This window comes from Pseudophryne corroboree, chromosome 7, assembly GCF_028390025.1.
Source record: "Pseudophryne corroboree isolate aPseCor3 chromosome 7, aPseCor3.hap2, whole genome shotgun sequence".
In the NCBI taxonomy this organism is placed as follows: domain Eukaryota; kingdom Metazoa; phylum Chordata; class Amphibia; order Anura; family Myobatrachidae; genus Pseudophryne; species Pseudophryne corroboree.
The window spans coordinates 499,455,382-499,472,329 of record NC_086450.1 but is presented as its reverse complement, the minus strand read 5'-3'; the positions used below and the strand labels follow the sequence as shown (position 1 = coordinate 499,472,329).

The following is a 16,948-nucleotide window of genomic DNA, read 5'->3' as shown; positions in this document are numbered from 1 at the left end:
TTGAGAATGGTAAACCACTTTTCTTTGATGACCCAACAGCGGCAAAAGCTCACTTTGCTCATCCTGATACTTGACTATTGAATATCTACTACTGCTTGCTCTTACTTTAATGTGATTTCACCTGTTGGACACACGGTGAAGAATATATGCATACTACATATGTATGTTATGTCCTTAAGTGTTGCATGTTTGCCTTGTTGTTTACTTATGTTTCTCTTACTTTCTGGGATTGTGGGTCTTGGTTCTCCATAGGTTACCTCCTCCTTGCTCACTGGCATGGGGAGGGACACTGTTATGGCTATATAATCTTTTTACTGTATATTCCATCCCTAGGGGTTGGTTAGTATGACTGACCATATTCCCTCTCAATTCCCTACTCCTGGAGATACTAATAAATTCTTTTTTGCAGGTATACTACAGAAGACTCTGTCTTGGGGTGACCAGAACCTTATTTTGGGTGGAGACTTCAACGCGGTCATCGATTCATCCATGGATAGATCTGGGGTGAGTGCCAATAGATCCGGGACTTCTTCTGATCTTCATCCTTCTCTTTGTTCCCACCTCGGTTTATCAGCCCCCTGGTGTCTACATCCCCCTCTTCACTGAGAGGACTCTGTTTACTCACACCCACACTCTACCCACCCTCCCATTGATTATCTTTTCTTATCTCAACATCTTTTCTCTAAAGTCTTCCAGTAAAGATATTGTCATCTCAGATCACGCCCCGATAATTATGTCCATGCGCTTAGCTTTACCTCAGTACTTCTCTAAGTGCTGGTGATACCCGGCATATCTTATTCATTCAGAGGACTTTTCATTGCACCTTAAACATACATGGCATAATTATACCACTGACAATTTAGAGCAAGAAACTAATATTCCTTTGTATTGGGGTGCATCTAAGGCTGTCCTTAGAGGACATATAATTTTGTATGTCAGCTCTAAGCGTAAGAAATTTAGCTCTAGATTACAAGAATTAAGTGCTGCTCTTACACTTGCCTATCGCACGTATAAACTTCGTCATAGTCTTGCCCATAAAGAAGCCTACCTCATGGCAAAACAAATTTATGACACCTTCCTTACGGAACAAGCCCAGACTAGCTATGACTATCAATGGAATAAGTTTCATAGGTGTGGAAATAAATCCGGGAAACTCCTGGCAAGTCTTGTCAGGGGGCCCCAGACCAGAACTTGAGTTGACGCAATACATAGCTCTGGCACTATCCTTACTGATATATGCTCCGCATTCATACCAGTCCTGACAATGAGATAGATGGACAGTCCTTGCTCCACGAAACACATTTACCTGAACTTACACCAGCAGAAAGAGATCTTTTAGATGATCCTATAACTGATGAAGAGGTCCGTCCGTGTTACTATTAAATCCCTACACAATGGAAAAAGTCCTGGCCTGACGACTTCAGTGCTTAGTTCTAGAAGATGTTTGGTAATGAAATAATAATCACATTCTTACAACCAGGGAAATTCCCATCCGTTTTAATGAGGCTAAGATAATTGTAATTGCAAAGCCTGGGAAGGACCCTGCTCTTGTCGGGTCATACCGCCCTACATCACTCCTTAACCAAGACTTTAACATCTTGACTAAATTAATGGCTAACCGATTACAAACATGCCTGTCCCGCCTGATTTCACCTGCTCAGATGGGATTTGGTAAAGGTAGACAGTCAGTACAGGGAATATTGGCGGCTATATCTGCGATATCTCACACCCGCTCTTGTCAAGCCAAGGATAATATTCTCATAAATTTAGCTGTCGAAAAGGCATTCGATAAAATTGCTTGGTCTTATTTGTCTAGAGTGCTGGCCCATCAATGCTTTGGCACGACATTTTGTAACTTAATACAAACTTTATACACTGACCCTGTTGCGCAGGTGATGGTCAATAACGTGGCTTCCTCCTCTTTTCTCCTAGAAAGGGGTACTAGACAGGGATGCCTTTTGTCTCCCCTCCTTTTTGAATTTGGCATTAGAACCTTTTATACGGTAAGTTACGCTAATGCAAGGATATCTTGGTATTACCATTGTTACTCGAGAACTGCGTGTGGTTGCCTTTGCTGACGACCTTCTCCTTTTTACGTCTGACCCCCAACGGTCTGTCCCACTGCTGACTTCTGCTATAGCTCGGTTTTCTTCTTTCCCTGGGTTTTCCATTAATTTTGGGAAGTCAGAGGCTCTAGCTATATATGGGCAGGCGAGATTGGGCTGGGATGGCTCTTTTCCCTTTTAATGGGCAACCACTCACATCACCTATAGTACTTAGGTATTGCGCTCCCACCTCACCCTTGACATCTATACAAATATAACATCACACCAGTCCTAGGCAAGATACAATCTGAGGTTGATTTTTGGAAGAACCTGCCTCTTAATCTGTTGGGAAGATGTAACCTGTTTAAAATGACTAGTTTTCCCGAAACTCCTGTATGTTTTACAGATGACTCCCATTCTGTTATGTAAATTTGATCTGTCTTCACTTAATGCTTCTATATCTAAATTTATATGGCATGGCAAACGGCCTCAGATCAGTTTGAAAAAACTATCCCAAACTGTACATAGTGGTGGAGTCAATTTGCCTACCATCAAGCAATATCATTTGGCATGCTTACTCCGATTTGCAATGGACTGGCTCAGTAGAACCAAATTCTACACGGATGTTGCATTGGAATCCCAATTTAGTGCTCACAGCATTGATTGATGGATTTCTATATGTCCCAATTACTTCACTTCTACATTCTGTACTGTAAGAAATCTTAATAAAGATATTTGAAAAAAAAAGAAAAGGAGGTAAAAAAGAAATTAAAGTTCTCAGTAATATAGATTGGAGGGCAACCATTTTCCTGAGGAGGAAGGAGGGAGCAATACTCTGCGAGTCTCTCACCCTACGATGTGACTTGGGTTCTCCCTCACTCGCAGGCCCGTGATTGGCCCCTTGACTTGCTCCGGTGAGAAGGAGAATGCAGTACCTCCACCTGCGCCATACTCCCCTGCGAAGGACGAGACGCGGGATTGCACTACAAGGGAAAGAGAAAGCTTACATATCTACAGTATATCTATATATATCTATATCATACTTGCTTACCCTCCCCTCCCCCCTCCTTACAGGAACATCTGTGAGACTCACGACTCCCGGGTGGTGCTCCTTGCCGCCTGGAACAGCAATCAAGTCTCCTGCAGCTGCCCACATGGCACCACCCACTTCCTGAATAAAGTGGGCGTTCTGGGTGGCCGATGGAGTGATTTGTGATTAATTATTATTATTTATTTATTTATGTACAGTTTCTTATATAGCGCAGCAAATTCTGTTGCGCTTTACAACTGGACACAATTAGAAGACAAAACTGGGTAAAAACAAACAGTCATAGCGGTAGGAGGGCCCTGCTCGCAAGCTTACAATCTATAGGGAAATAGACATTGATACACAAGGATAGGTGCTAAATATTGCTTAGTTGTTCACCAGATTGTAAAGGTTCTAGGTGGGCTGCATGATATCACATCACAGCAGTGATGAACCTGGGTCAGGAGGAAAGGAGAGAAGAAAGAAAATATGTGGGGGATATGTGTGGACTGTACTGTGGGGATATAACTGGATAGGAAAGTTATGAAGGTAATGTGAGCGGTTCTGGAATTTGATAAGCTTGTCTAAAGAGGTGGGTTTTCAGTGAACGCTTGAAGGTTTGAAGGCTAGAGGAGAGTCTTATTGTACGTGGTAGGGCATTCCACAGAGTGGTTGCAGCCCAAAGAAAATCCTGTAATCGTGCATGCGAGCAAGTAATGAGTGTGGATGAGAGACGTAGATCTTATGAAGAGCGAAGAGGTCGGGTTGGGAGATATTTTGAGATGAGTGAAGAGATGTACATTGGTGTAGTATGGTTAATAGCCCTGTGTGTAAGTAACAGTATTTTATATTGAATACGATAGAATACAGGTAACCAATGGAGGGACTGACAAAGTGGATCGGCAGACGAGGAATATTAGCCTCGCAGCTGCATTCCGAATGGATTGTAATGGTGAGAGTCTCTTCTTAGTAAGACCGGTCAGGAGACTATTACAATAATCAATGCGGGAGACAATGAGACCATGGATTAGAGTTTTTGCTGTGTCTTGTGTAAGGTATGATTGTATTTTGGATATGTTTATTAGATGCATATAACATGATTTTGAGATAGATTGAATGTGGGGAGCAAAGGACAGTTCTGAGTCAAGAATGACACCTAGGCAGCGAGCTTGTGGGGTAGGGTTGATTGTAGAGTTCTCAACAGTGATAGAAATTTCAGGTTGGTAACTGCTATTGGCCGGTGGAAATATAATTAATTCTGCTTTGGAAATATTAAGCTTGAGGTGGCGAGATGACATCCAAGATGAAATGGCAGAAAGGCATTCAGTGACCCGGCCCAATACAGATGGTGACAAATCAGGGGAGGATAGGTAGATTTGAGTATAATCTGTGTACAGATGATACTGAAATCCAAAAGAGCTGATTAGTTTCCCAAGAGATGAAATATAGATTGAGAAAAGCAGAGGACCTAGGACTGAGCCCTGCGGTACTACAACTAAAAGAGGTAGCGAAGAGGAGGTAGAGTCAGAGAAACGGACACTGAAAGAGCGAGTAGATAGGATGAGAACCAAGAGAGGGCCGTGTCCTGAAGACCTATGGATTGCAGTGTTTGTATGAGAAGAGAGTGGTCAACAGTGTCAAAAGCAGAAGAAAGATCTGGAAGAATAAGTAGTGAGTAATGGCCTTTAGTCTTCGCAGTGACCAAATCATTCACTACTTTAGTCAGTGCTGTCTCTGTGGAGTGTTGGGAGTGAAAAAGCCTGATTGATGTGGGTCCAATAAGTTGTATGAGTTAATAAAGTGTGTGAGGCGAGTGTAGGCAAGTTTCTCGAGTAATAAAGAAAAGATAGCAGCGCTGAATTCAATTAATACTAAATTGAGATGGATTAGTGAAAACAGGTAAAAACATTTATTAATATCACTAATAAAATAACAAATAAAAGTCAGTCTGATCATCGGCAGAATTGATGAAAACAAAAATGTCCGTTCCTTTTAAATATTAACTGGACAGCAGTCCTTTGAAAAAGCTGCAGGACCTGCAGAGAAACGCGTCAGTTGCCATCCTGATCAGCGACCATTTGTTACAGAATCAGTGCCCGGACCATACTGGACGTTCTCAATTATCATCTTGGCGGATCCAATAGGCTCATCAAGGACTCCCTCCGCAAGTAAAACTCCGCATACTGGTGAGGATTGAGATATGCTTTCAACTCATTTTTGAAGAAACTTCAAATGGGACTTTCTCCCTCCAGCGGCATAAAAAGCGGTAATAATTTCATTGGGACTGTGCAACCAGCTCCTAAGCCTATATGTATCTGCCCAGACTGCTGTCCAGTTAATATTTAAAAGGAACGGACATTTCTGTTTTCATTAATTCTGCCGATGATCAGACTGACTTTTATTTGTTATTTTATTAGTGATATTAATAAATGTTTTTACCTGTTTTCACTAATCCATCTCAATTTAGTATTAATTGAATTCAGCGCTGCTATCTTTTCTTTATTGCTTTTTATGGTTTCTGTTATCAGGATTGACTAATCCTGTCATTTAGCAGCAGCATCAGAACAGCAGCCCAATCTGCGCACGAGCACTAACCTTGGTTACTTTCTTTAAGTTTCTCGAGTAGCTTGGAGAGACATGGGAGCTGAGAGATGGGACGGTAGTTTGAGAGAGAGTTACGGTCAGAATTTTGTTTTTTCAGAATGGGAGTAATCACTGCATGCTTGAACAATGAATGAAAGATACCAGTAGAGAGAGAGAGAGAGAGAGAGAGAGAGAGAGAGAGAGAGAGATTACAGATGTTAGTAAAGGTTGGGATGAGCACAGGAGACAGAGATTTACTGATTTGTGAGGGTATAGGATCAAGAGGAGAGGTAGCAGAGTAACAGGATGAGAAGAGTGTTGATACTTCATCTTCATTTGTGGGATCAAATGAAGAGAAAGTGTCAGAGGGTTCAGGTAAGGAATTGAGTAGGTCACTGGTTGAGGAAGAGCATACTATTTCATCTTGGATCTTATCAATCTTGTCCTTTATGTAGGAAGCAAGATCTTGCGCCTTGATAGTGACTGGCGGGTTGGGTGAAGGAGGGTCGAGAAGTGATTTAAATGTATTAAAAAGTTGTTTGGGGTTAGAGGCTTGAGCAGAGATGAGAGTTAATTATTTGCGTCATCACAGTTACACCCTCTGCTTTACAATGCCAGTAACCTCTGCATTGTGTTACAAGGGCAGGAACCACTGTGCCAAGTTTGGGAACCACTGTGCTAGGTAGTTATTGGGTGCACCAGATAATATTCCTCTATATACGTCCAGTGACTTCAATAACACCTCTTTCTTAATATTTCTTTTAGTAATATACCAAATTGAGAAGATTTGCAATTACATCTTCTTGGTTTTACACAGAGAACTTTATACCAGAGGTCACCCAATAACACAGAGACCTTTATACCAGAGGTCACCCAATAACACAGAGACCTTTATACCAGAGGTCACCCAATAACACAGAAACCTTTATACCAGAGGTCACCCAATTACATAGAGTCCTTTATACCAGAGGTTACCCAATTATACAGAGTCCTTTATACCAGAGGTCACCCAATTACACAGAGACCTTTATACCAGAGGTCACCCAATAACACAGAGACCTTTATACCAGAGGTCACCCAATTACACAGAGACCTTTATACCAGAGGTCACCCAATTGCACAGAGTCCTTTATACCAGAGGTCACCCAGTAACACAGAGACCTTTATACAAGAGGTCACCCAATTACACAGTCACTATAAATTCCTTCAGCCATTTTAATGTTTTGAAACATCCATAAAATCCATAAAACAGCCTTATAAAAAGCATGTGTGGCCTTATGAGGTTGGATGTTTTTATAAGGCTGTTTCATGGATTTTATCGATGATTCAAAACATTAAAATGGCTGAAGGAATTTATAGTGATTGTGTAATTGGGTGATCTCTGGTATAAAGGTCTCCAAGGAGAATCAAGAAGACTTAGAGCCTACTTCAGCTTGGATCGCTATTGATACAGAAAGTGAGATTTTCTCAGTCCTGTTTCTCCTGAAACTTGCATGTAAAGAGCCGCACAGAAAGGAAAAAGACGCCCAACGATGCAATTGCAAATTGCGGTGCAAGTACCATCGACAACTGTGGTTGACCCAGGGCTACTCAGAATAATGAGGATGCAGTCGCAGCGGCGCCATGTTTTCAGTCACAATCCATTGCGTCAGATACTCGCCACGAAAACCGCCATGATCCGTCTGCGTTTTTCCAATCACTCCCCACAAGCACCATTTTAACACACACAAACGGTCACTTCCTGTCAAACAAATTGCGATCGCATTTCACTAAATCGCAATCTTATTTCACTAAATTGTGGTTGCAATTTAGCGTTTGCGTATGCGCATTCTGCCGACAATCGCCCGATTTGCGATTTTGCAACTGAGGTTGAATAAGGCCCTTAGGGTGACATGTACTAAGTAGTGATAAAAGTGGAGAAGTGAGCCAGTGGATAAGTTGCCCATGGCAACCAATCAGCATTGACGTAACATTTCTAATTTGCATACTATACAATTGTACGGAGCAGCTGATTGGTTGCCATGGGAAATTTCTCCACTGGCTCACTTCTCCACTTTTATCACTGTTTAGTACATGTCCCCCTTAATCACAAATCTTCTCTATTTGGTATTAAGAAAGGTGTTATTGAAGTCATTAGACATATATATGGGCTAGATGCATCATCGCTTGGAAAGTGATAAAATGGAGAGTGAAAAAGTACCAGCCAATCAGCTCCTACCTGACATTTTTCAAACACAGCCTGTAACATGGCAGTTAGGAGCTGATTGGCTGGTATTTTATCACTCTCCATTTTACCACTTTCCAAGCAATGATGCATCTATCCCATATAAAGTAGTGTTATCTGGTGGGAGATCCGGTCAGCATGCCAACAGTTGGGATCCAAGCAGTCTAAATACCGATGCCGGAACCCCAACACTGATCGGAATGCCGGCGCCGAAATCCCAACAGCTGGGATACCAAATGCAACACAGCCAGGCCGCCAGAGTGGTAAGTCGTGGGGGGAGGGGGGAGGTTAGGTTTAGGCTATGTGGGGAGGGTTAGAGTTAGGCTGCTGGGAAGGGTGGGGGTCAGGATTAGGCTGCAGGAAGGGGGGTTAGATGTAGGAACTGCCAAGGAGGGTTACGGTTAGACTGCAAGGGGAAGGGGTTTGGTTTAGGCTGCGGGAAGGGAGGGTTAGGGTTAGGGGGCATTGGGGGAAGGTAAGTATACTTACCTTTTCCCTGTCGGGATTCTCACAATTGGGATGCCATGGTCGGTGTTCTGAACCGCCAGCAAATCTCACATAACCCTCTGCTGTGGGATCCGGTCGCTAGGTCGACAGTAACTAGGTCAACACTATCTAGGTCGACCACTATTGGTCGACAGTAACTAGGTCGACAGGGTTTCTAGGTCGACAGGGTCTCTAGGTCGACATGTTCTAGGCCGACAGGTCAAAAGGTCGACATGAGTTTTTCACGATTGTTTTCTTTTTTTGAACCTTTTCATACTTAACGATCCACGTGGACTACGATTGGAACGGTAACCTGTGCCGAGCGCAGCGAGTAAAGCGAGCCATGCGAGGGGACACGGTGCACAAATTGGGGTTCCCGGTCACTCTACGAAGAAAACACAAAAAACTCATGTCGACATTTTGACCTGTCGACCTAGACCATGTCGACCTAAAGACCCTGTCGACCTAGAGACCATGTCGACCTAGTTACTGTCGACCAATAGTGGTCGACCTAGAAACTGTCTACCTAGTTACTATCTACCTTCCATACCACATCCCTCTGCTGTACCCATGAACCCTCCAGCACACACACACACACATATATATATATATATACTAGGCGATTCATCGCGCCCTGCGGGCGCTCTTCACACCGTCGTTAGGGGCTTCGCCCCGTTAACCTCTGCACGGCTTTGCCGCGGGTGGGGGAGGGGGCAGTTAGCCAGGGTGGTGCGGTTGGGGGAGGGTGGGTGTGAGGGTGCTATGGTTGCAGGGGCGGGTGGGGGAGGGGGTGGAGTGCCACGGGTGGTGGGTGGATGCGGTGGGTGCCGCAGGTGTTGGTGCTGCGGGTGGGGGAGAGGGTGGGAGTGCCGCGGGTGGGGTGCGAATGCGGTTGGTTGCCGCGGGTGTTGGTGCTACGGGTTGGGGGAGGGGGCGGGAGATCCGCGGGTGGGGTGGCGCGGGTGTTTGTGCTCTGGGTGGGGGAGGGGACGGGAGTGCCGCGGTTGGTGCGCGTGTTGGTGCAGCGGGTGGGGGAGGGGGGGGGAGTGCCACGGGGTGGTGGGTGGATGCGGTGGGTGCCGCGGGTGTTGGTGCTGCGGGTGGGGGAGGGGGTGGAGTGCCACGGGTGGTGGGTGGATGCTGTGGGTGCTGCGGGTAGGTGGCGCGGGTGTTGGTGCTGCGGGTGGGGGAGAGGGTGGGGAGTGCAGCGGGTGGGGGGCGAATGCGGTTGGTTACCGCGGGTGTTGGTGCTACGGGTTGGGGGCGGGAGTTCCGCGGGTGGGTGGCGCGCGTGTTTGTGCTCTGGGTGGGGGAGGGGACGGGAGTGCCGCGGGTGTTGGTGCAGCGGGTGGGGGAGGGGGGAGGTGCCACGGGTGGTGGGTGGATGCGGTGGGTGCCGCGGGTGTTGGTGCTGCGGGTGGGGGAGGGGGTGGAGTGCCAAGGGTGGTGGGTTGCCGCGGGTAGGTGGCGCGGGTGTTGGTGCTGCGGGTGGGGGAGAGGGTGGGAGTGCCGCGGGTGGGGGGCAAATGCAGTTGGTTAGCGCGGGTGTTGGTGCTGTGGGTGGGGGAGGGGGCAGAGTGCCACGGGTGGTGCGGGTGTTGGTGCTGCGGGTGGGGGAGGGGGTGGAGTGCCACGGGTGGTGGGTAAATGCGGTGGGTGCCGCGGGTAGGTGGCGCGGGTGTTGGTGCTGCGGGTGGGGGAGAGGGTGGGTATGGGGGAGGGGCATGGTTGCAGCGGGTGGGGGAGGGGCGGGGGGTGCTGCAGGTGTGGGAGCTACGGGTGGGAGTGCTGCGGGTGGTAGCGGATGTGGGGGATGCGTTGGGTGCCGCTGGGGGGGGGGGGGGGGGGCAGTGGGTGTTGGTGCTGTGGGTGGGGGAGGGGGCAGAGTGGCCACGGGTGGTGCGGGTGTTGGTGCTGTGGGTGGGGGAGTGCCACGGGTGGTGGGTGGATGCGGTGGGTGCCGCGGGTGTTGGTGCTGCGGGTGGGGGAGAGGGTGGGGAGTGCCGCGGATGGGGGGCGAATGCGGTTGGTTGCCGCGGGTGTTTGGTGCTACGGGTTGGGGGAGGGGGCGGGAGTTCCGTGGGTGGGTGGCGCGGGTGTTTGTGCTCTGGGTGGGGGAGGGGACGGGAGTGCCGCGGGTGGTGGTTGCTGCGGGTGGGGGAGGGGGGGGGAGTGCCACGGGTGGTGGGTGGATGCGGTGGGTGCCGCGGGTGTTGGTGCTGCGGGCGGGGGAAAGGGTGGGAGTGCCGCGGGTGGGGGGCGAATGCGGTTGGTTACCGCTGGTGTTGGTGCTACGGGTTGGGGGCGGGAGTTCCGCGGGTGGGTGGCGCGGGTGTTTGTGCTCTGGGTGGGGGAGGGGACGGGAGTGCCGCGGGTGTTGGTGCAGCGGGTGAGGAAGGGGGGGGTGCCACGGGTGGTGGGTGGATGCGGTGGGTGCCGCGGGTGTTGGTGCTGTGTGTGGGGGAGGGGGTGGAGTGCCACGGGTGGTGGGTGGATGCGGTGGGTGCCGCGGGTAGGTGGCGAGGGTGTTGGTGCTGCGGGTGGGGGAGAGGGTGGGAGTGCCGCGGGTGGGGGGCGAATGCGGTTGGTTGCCGCGGGTGTTGGTGCTACGGGTTGGGGGAGTGGGCGGGAGTTCCGCGGGTGGGTGGCGCGGGTGTTTGTGCTCTGGGTGGGGGAGGGGACGGGAGTGCCGCGGGTGGTGCGCGTGTTGGTGCAGCGGGTGGGGGAGGGGGGATAGTGCCACGGGTGGATGCGGTGGGTGCCGCGGGTGTTGGTGCTGCGGGTGGGGGAGGGGGGTGGAGTGCCACGGGTGGTGGGTGGATGCGGTGGGAGCTGCAGGTAGGTGGCGCGGGTGTTGGTGCTGCGGGTGGGGGAGAGGGTGGGAGTGCAGCGGGTGGGGGGCGAATGCGGTTGGTTACCGCGGGTGTTGGTGCTACGGGTGGGGGAGGGGGCGGGAGTTCTGCGGGTGGGTGGCGCGGGTGTTTGTGCTGTGTGTGGGGGAGGGGATGGGAGTGGGATGGGAGTGCCGCGGGTGGTGTGGGTGTTGGTGCAGGGGGAGGGGGGGGGAGTGCCACGGGTGGTGGGTGGATGCGGTGGGTGCCGCGGGTGTTGGTGCTGCGGGTGGGGGAGGGGGGGAGTGCCACGGGTGGTGGGTGGATGCGGTGGGTGCCGCGGGTGTTGGTGCTTTGGGTGGGGGAGAGGGTGGAGTGCCGCGGGTGGGGTGCGAATGCGGTTGGTTGCCGCGGGTGTTGGTGCTACGGGTTGGGGGAGGGAGTTCCGCGGGTGGGTGGCGCGGGTGTTTGTGCTCTGGGTGGGGGAGGGGACGGGAGTGCCGCGGGTGGTGCGCGTGTTGGTGCAGCGGGTGGGGGAGGGGGGGAGTGCCACGGGTGGTGGGTGGATGCGGTGGGTGCCGCGGGTGTTGGTGCTGCGGGTGGGGGAGGGGGTGGAGTGCCACGGGTGGTGGGTGGATGCGGTGGGTGCTGAGGGTAGGTGGCGCGGGTGTTGGTGCTGCGGGTGGGGGAGAGGGTGGGTGTGCAGCGGGTGGGGGGGCGAATGCGGTTGGTTACCGCGGGTGTTGGTGCTACGGGTGGGGGAGGGGGCGGGAGTTCCGCGGGTGGGTTGCGTGGGTGTTTGTGCTCTGGGTGGGGGAGGGGACGGGAGTGCCGCGGGTGGTGGGTGGAGACGGTGGGTGTTTGTGCTACGGGTGGGGGAGGGGGCAGGAGCAGTGGCGCCACAACGTGGGTGCGGGGAGTGCGGCCCGCACCCGGGTGTTACCCTCTGAGGGGTGATACCAAAGTGCCGGCTCCTGTCACAGCGCAGAAGCCAGCACTGCAGATTCAGCAGTGTCCCCCGAACCACAACGGGACGAAAACGGGGGTCGGGATGCGAAGCCACGCCCCCTTCCGCGAAGCCACGCCCCCTTTTCGACCGCAACCGCAGCGGGTGTTAGAAAAGTGAAGACTCTGGGCGGGAGTGCTGCGGATGTTGGTGCTGCGGGAGGGGGAGGGGGACGGGAGTGCCGCGGGAGGGGGGCAGATGCGGGTGGTTGCCGCGGGCGGGCGGGAGGGAGGGGAGGGGGGGGGGTGCGAGTCACTGTTCAGCATGTCTCCCTGACTCAGTGGCAGCCGCAAGACTGTGAGGCGGGTAATGTGAGTTCCGCTCACAGTCAGCAGCTGCGGTGTCACCACTCACCAGGGGCAGTACGGGGAGAAGGGAGACAGGGGACTGGGCGGAGATCGGGAGGGGACTGGGCGGAGAAAGGGAGGGGACTGTTCCTGGCCAGATCTGTGCCTGTGACTCCGCCCAGCGTTAAGGCCAGTCGGAAAGGGGGTGTGGCTTCGTGGAAGGGGGCGTGGCTTCGCGTCCCGACCCCCGTTTTCGGCACGTTGTGGTTCGGGGGACACTGCTGAATCTGCAGTGCTGGCTTCTGCGCTGTGACAGGAGCCGGCACTTTGGTATCACCTCTCAGAGGGTAACACCCGGGTGCGGGCCGCACTCCCCGCACCCACGTTGTGGCGCCACTGCTCCTGCCCCCTCCCCCACCCGTAGCACAAACACCCACCGTCTCCACCGACCACCCGCGGCACTCCCGTCCCCTCCCCCACCCGTAGCACAAACACCCACGCAACCCACCCGCGGAACTCCCGCCCCCTCCCCCACCCGTAGCACAAACACCCGCGGCACCCACCGCATCCACCCACCACCCGTGGCACTCCCCCCCTCCCCCACCCCGCAGCACCAACACCCGCGGCACCCACCGCATCCACCCACCACCCGTGGCACTCCCCACCCGCTACACCAACACCCACACCACCTGCGGCACTCCCATCCCCTCCCCCACCCACAGCACAAACACCCGCGCCACCCACCCGCAGAACTCCCACCCCCTCCCCCACCCGTAGCACCAACACCCGCGGTAACCAACCGCATTCGCCCCCCACCCGGTGCACTCCCACCCTCTCCCCCACCCGCAGCACCAACACCCGCGCCACCTACCTGCAGCACCCACCGCATCCACCCACCACCCGTGGCACTCCACCCCCCCCCACCCGCAGCACCAACACCCGCGGCACCCACCGCATCCACCCACCACCCGTGGCACTAACCCCCCTCCCCCACCCGCTGCACCAACACGCGCACCACCCGCGGCACTCCCGTCCCCTCCCCCACCCAGAGCACAAACACCCGCGCCACCCACCCGCGGAACTCCCGCCCACTCCCCCAACCCATAGCACCAACACCCGCGGCAACCAACCGCATTCGCCCCCCACCCGCGGCACTCCCACCCTCTCCCCCACCCGCAGCACCATCACCCGCGCCACCTACCCGTGGCACTCCACCCCCTCCCCCACACGCAGCACCATCACCCGCGGCACCCACCGCATCACCCACCACCCGTGGCACCCCCCCCCCCATTCCCCCACCCGCTGCACCAACACCCGCGGCACTCCCGTCCCCTCCCCCACCCAGAGCACAAACACCCGCGCCACCCACCCGCGGAACTCCCGCCCCCAACCCGTAGCACCAACACCCGCGGTAACCAACCGCATTCGCCCCCCACCCGCGGCACTCCCACCCTTTCCCCCACCCGCAGCACCAACACCCGCGGCACCCACCGCATCCACCCACCACCTGTGGCACTCCCCCCCCCTCCCCCACCCCCAGCACCACCACCCGCGGCACTCCCGTCCCCTCCCCCACCCAGAGCACAAACACCCGCGCCACCCACCCACGGAACTCCCCGCCCCCTCCCCCAACCCGTAGCACCAACACCCGCGGCAACCAACCGCATTCGCCCCCCATCCGCGGCACTCCCACCCTCTCCCCCAACCCGCAGCACCAACACCCGCGGCACCCACCGCATCCACCCACCACCCGTGGCACTCCCCCACCCACAGCACCAACACCCGCACCACCCGTGGCACCCTGCCCCCTCCCCCACCCACAGCACCAACACCCACTGCCCCCCCCCCCCCCCCAGCGGCACCCAACGCATCCCCCACATCCGCTCCCACCCGCGGCACTCCCACCCGTAGCTCCCACACCTGCAGCACCCCCCGCCCCTCCCCCACCCGCTGCAACCCTGCTCCTCCCCCATACCCACCCTCTCCCCCACCCGCAGCACCAACACCCGCGCCACCTACCCGCGGCACCCACCGCATCCACCCACCACCCGTGGCACTCCACCCCCTCCCCCACCCGCAGCACCAACACCCGCACCACCCGTGGCACTCTGCCCCCTCCCCCACCCACAGCACCAACACCCGCGGTAACCAACTGCATTCGCCCCCCACCCGCGGCACTCCCACCCTCTCCCCCACCCGCAGCACCAACACCCGCGCCACCTACCCGCGGCACCCACCACCCGTGGCACTCCACCCCCTCCCCCACCCGCAGCACCAACACCCGCGGCACCCACCGCATCCACCCACCACCCGCGGCACCCCCCCCCCCTCCCCCACCCGCTGCATCAAACACCCGCGGCACTCCCGTCCCCTCCCCCACCCAGAGCACAAACACGCGCGCCACCCACCCGCGGAACTACCGCCCCCAACCCGTAGCACCAACACCCGCGGCACCCACCGCATCCACCCACCACCCGTGGCCCCCCCCTCCCCCACCCGCTGCACCAACACCCGCGGCACTCCCGTCCCCTCCCCCACCCAGAGCACAAACACGCGCGCCACCCATCCGTGGAACTCCCGCCCCCAACCCGTAGCACCAACACCCGCGGTAACCAACCGCATTCGCCCCCCACCCGCTGCACTCCAACCCTCTCCCCCACCCGCAGCACCAACACCCGCGCCACCTACCCGCAGCACCCACCGCATCCACCCACCACCCGTGGCACTCCACCCCCTCCCCCACCCGCAGCACCAACACCCGCGGCACCCACCGCATCCACCCACCACCCGTGGCACTCCCCCCCCTCCCCCACCCGCTGCACCAACACGCGCACCACCCGCGGCACTCCCGTCCCCTCCCCCACCCAGAGCACAAACACCCGCGCCACCCACCCGCGGATCTCCCGCCCCCTCCCCAACCCGTAGCACCAACACCCGCGGCAACCAACCGCATTCGCACCCCACCCGCGGCACTCCCACCCTCTCCCCCACCCGCAGCACCAACACCTGCGGCACCCACCGCATCCACCCACCACCCGTGGCACTCCACCCCCTCCCCCACCCGCCCCTGCAACCATAGCACCCTCACACCCACCCACCCCCAACCGCACCACCCCGGCTTACTGCCCCTCCCCCACCCGCGGCAAAGGCGTGCAGAGGTTAACGGGGCGAAGCCCCTAACGACGGTGTGAAGAGCGCCCGCAGGGCGCGATGAATCGCCTAGTATATATATATATATATATATATAAAGTACTACTGTCTGTGACTATCAAACGCTGCTATGCTGTGTAATGTGACTGATGGACACTACCGTGCTGTGTAATGTGACTGACTGATGCTGCCATGCTGTATAATGTGGCCGATGGACGCTACCGTGCTGTATAATGTGGCCAAAGGACGCTACCCGGCTACCGTGCTGTGTAATGTGCCCGACGGACGCTGCCGTGCTGTGTAATGTGACTGATGGACGCTACCGCGCTGTGTAATGTGATTGACTGAAGCTATTGCACTGTGTATTGTGACTAATGGACACTACCATGCTGCGTAATGTGACTAATGGACGCCACCGTGTGGTGTAATGTGACTAATGGACGCTACCGTGCAGAGTGATGTGAGTAACAGACGCTACTGTGCGGTGTAGTGTGAGTAAAGGGTGCTACCATGCGGTGTTATGTAAATAATAGATGCTCCATGAAGCCACACCCCTATTTTTTGATGCCCGTAACTAGCGGTGTGTGATTGATGGGGCGGGGGAGGGGGGGGGGCGCCGATGCTATTTCTTGCACACACCGCTAAAATGTCTAGTTACGGCACTGATCCCCACTATTATATCCCAGCCATTATATCCCTGCTATTATATCCCAGATATTATATCACTGCTATTATATCCCAGCTATTATATCCCTGCTATTATATCCCTGCTATTATATCTCAGCCATTATATCCCCACTATTATATCCCAGATATTATATCACTGCTATTATATCCCTGCTATTATATCCCTGCTATTATATCTCAGCCATTATATCCCCGCTATTATATCCCAGATATTATATCACTGCTATTATATCCCCGCTATTATATCCCAGCTATTATATCCCTGCTATTATATCCCCGCTATTATATCCCCGCTATTATATCCTCGCTATTATATCCCATGTTATTATATCCCATGCTATTATATCCCAGCCATTATATCTAAGCTATTATATCCCCGCTATTATATCCCAGCTATTATATCCCAGCCATTATATCCCTGCTATTATATCCCTGCTATTATATCCCTGCTATTATATCCCTGCTATTATATCCCCGCTATTATATCCCAGCTATTATATCCCTGCTATTATATCCCTGCTATTATATCCCCGCTATTATATCCCAGCTATTATATCCCTGCTATTATATCCCTGCTATTATATCCCCGCTATTATATCCCAGCTATTATATCCCTGCTATT

General features: G+C 54.2%; 1 protein-coding gene across 4 annotated transcripts in view; it reads right to left on the bottom strand.

Moving 5' to 3' along the window:
- The window catches only part of LOC134943935 (zymogen granule membrane protein 16-like), a 90,939-nt gene that overhangs the window by 62,924 nt on the left and 11,067 nt on the right, over window positions 1-16,948 (bottom strand). For 3 of the 4 annotated variants that reach the window (XM_063932496.1, XM_063932497.1, XM_063932498.1), the window contains exon 3: window positions 2,896-3,028. The exons of the other annotated variant lie outside the window; for it this stretch is intronic. In XM_063932496.1, coding sequence (XP_063788566.1) covers window positions 2,896-3,028 — 133 coding nt within the window. The remainder of the gene's footprint in view (window positions 1-2,895; window positions 3,029-16,948) is intronic. 4 annotated transcript variants of the gene reach the window in all.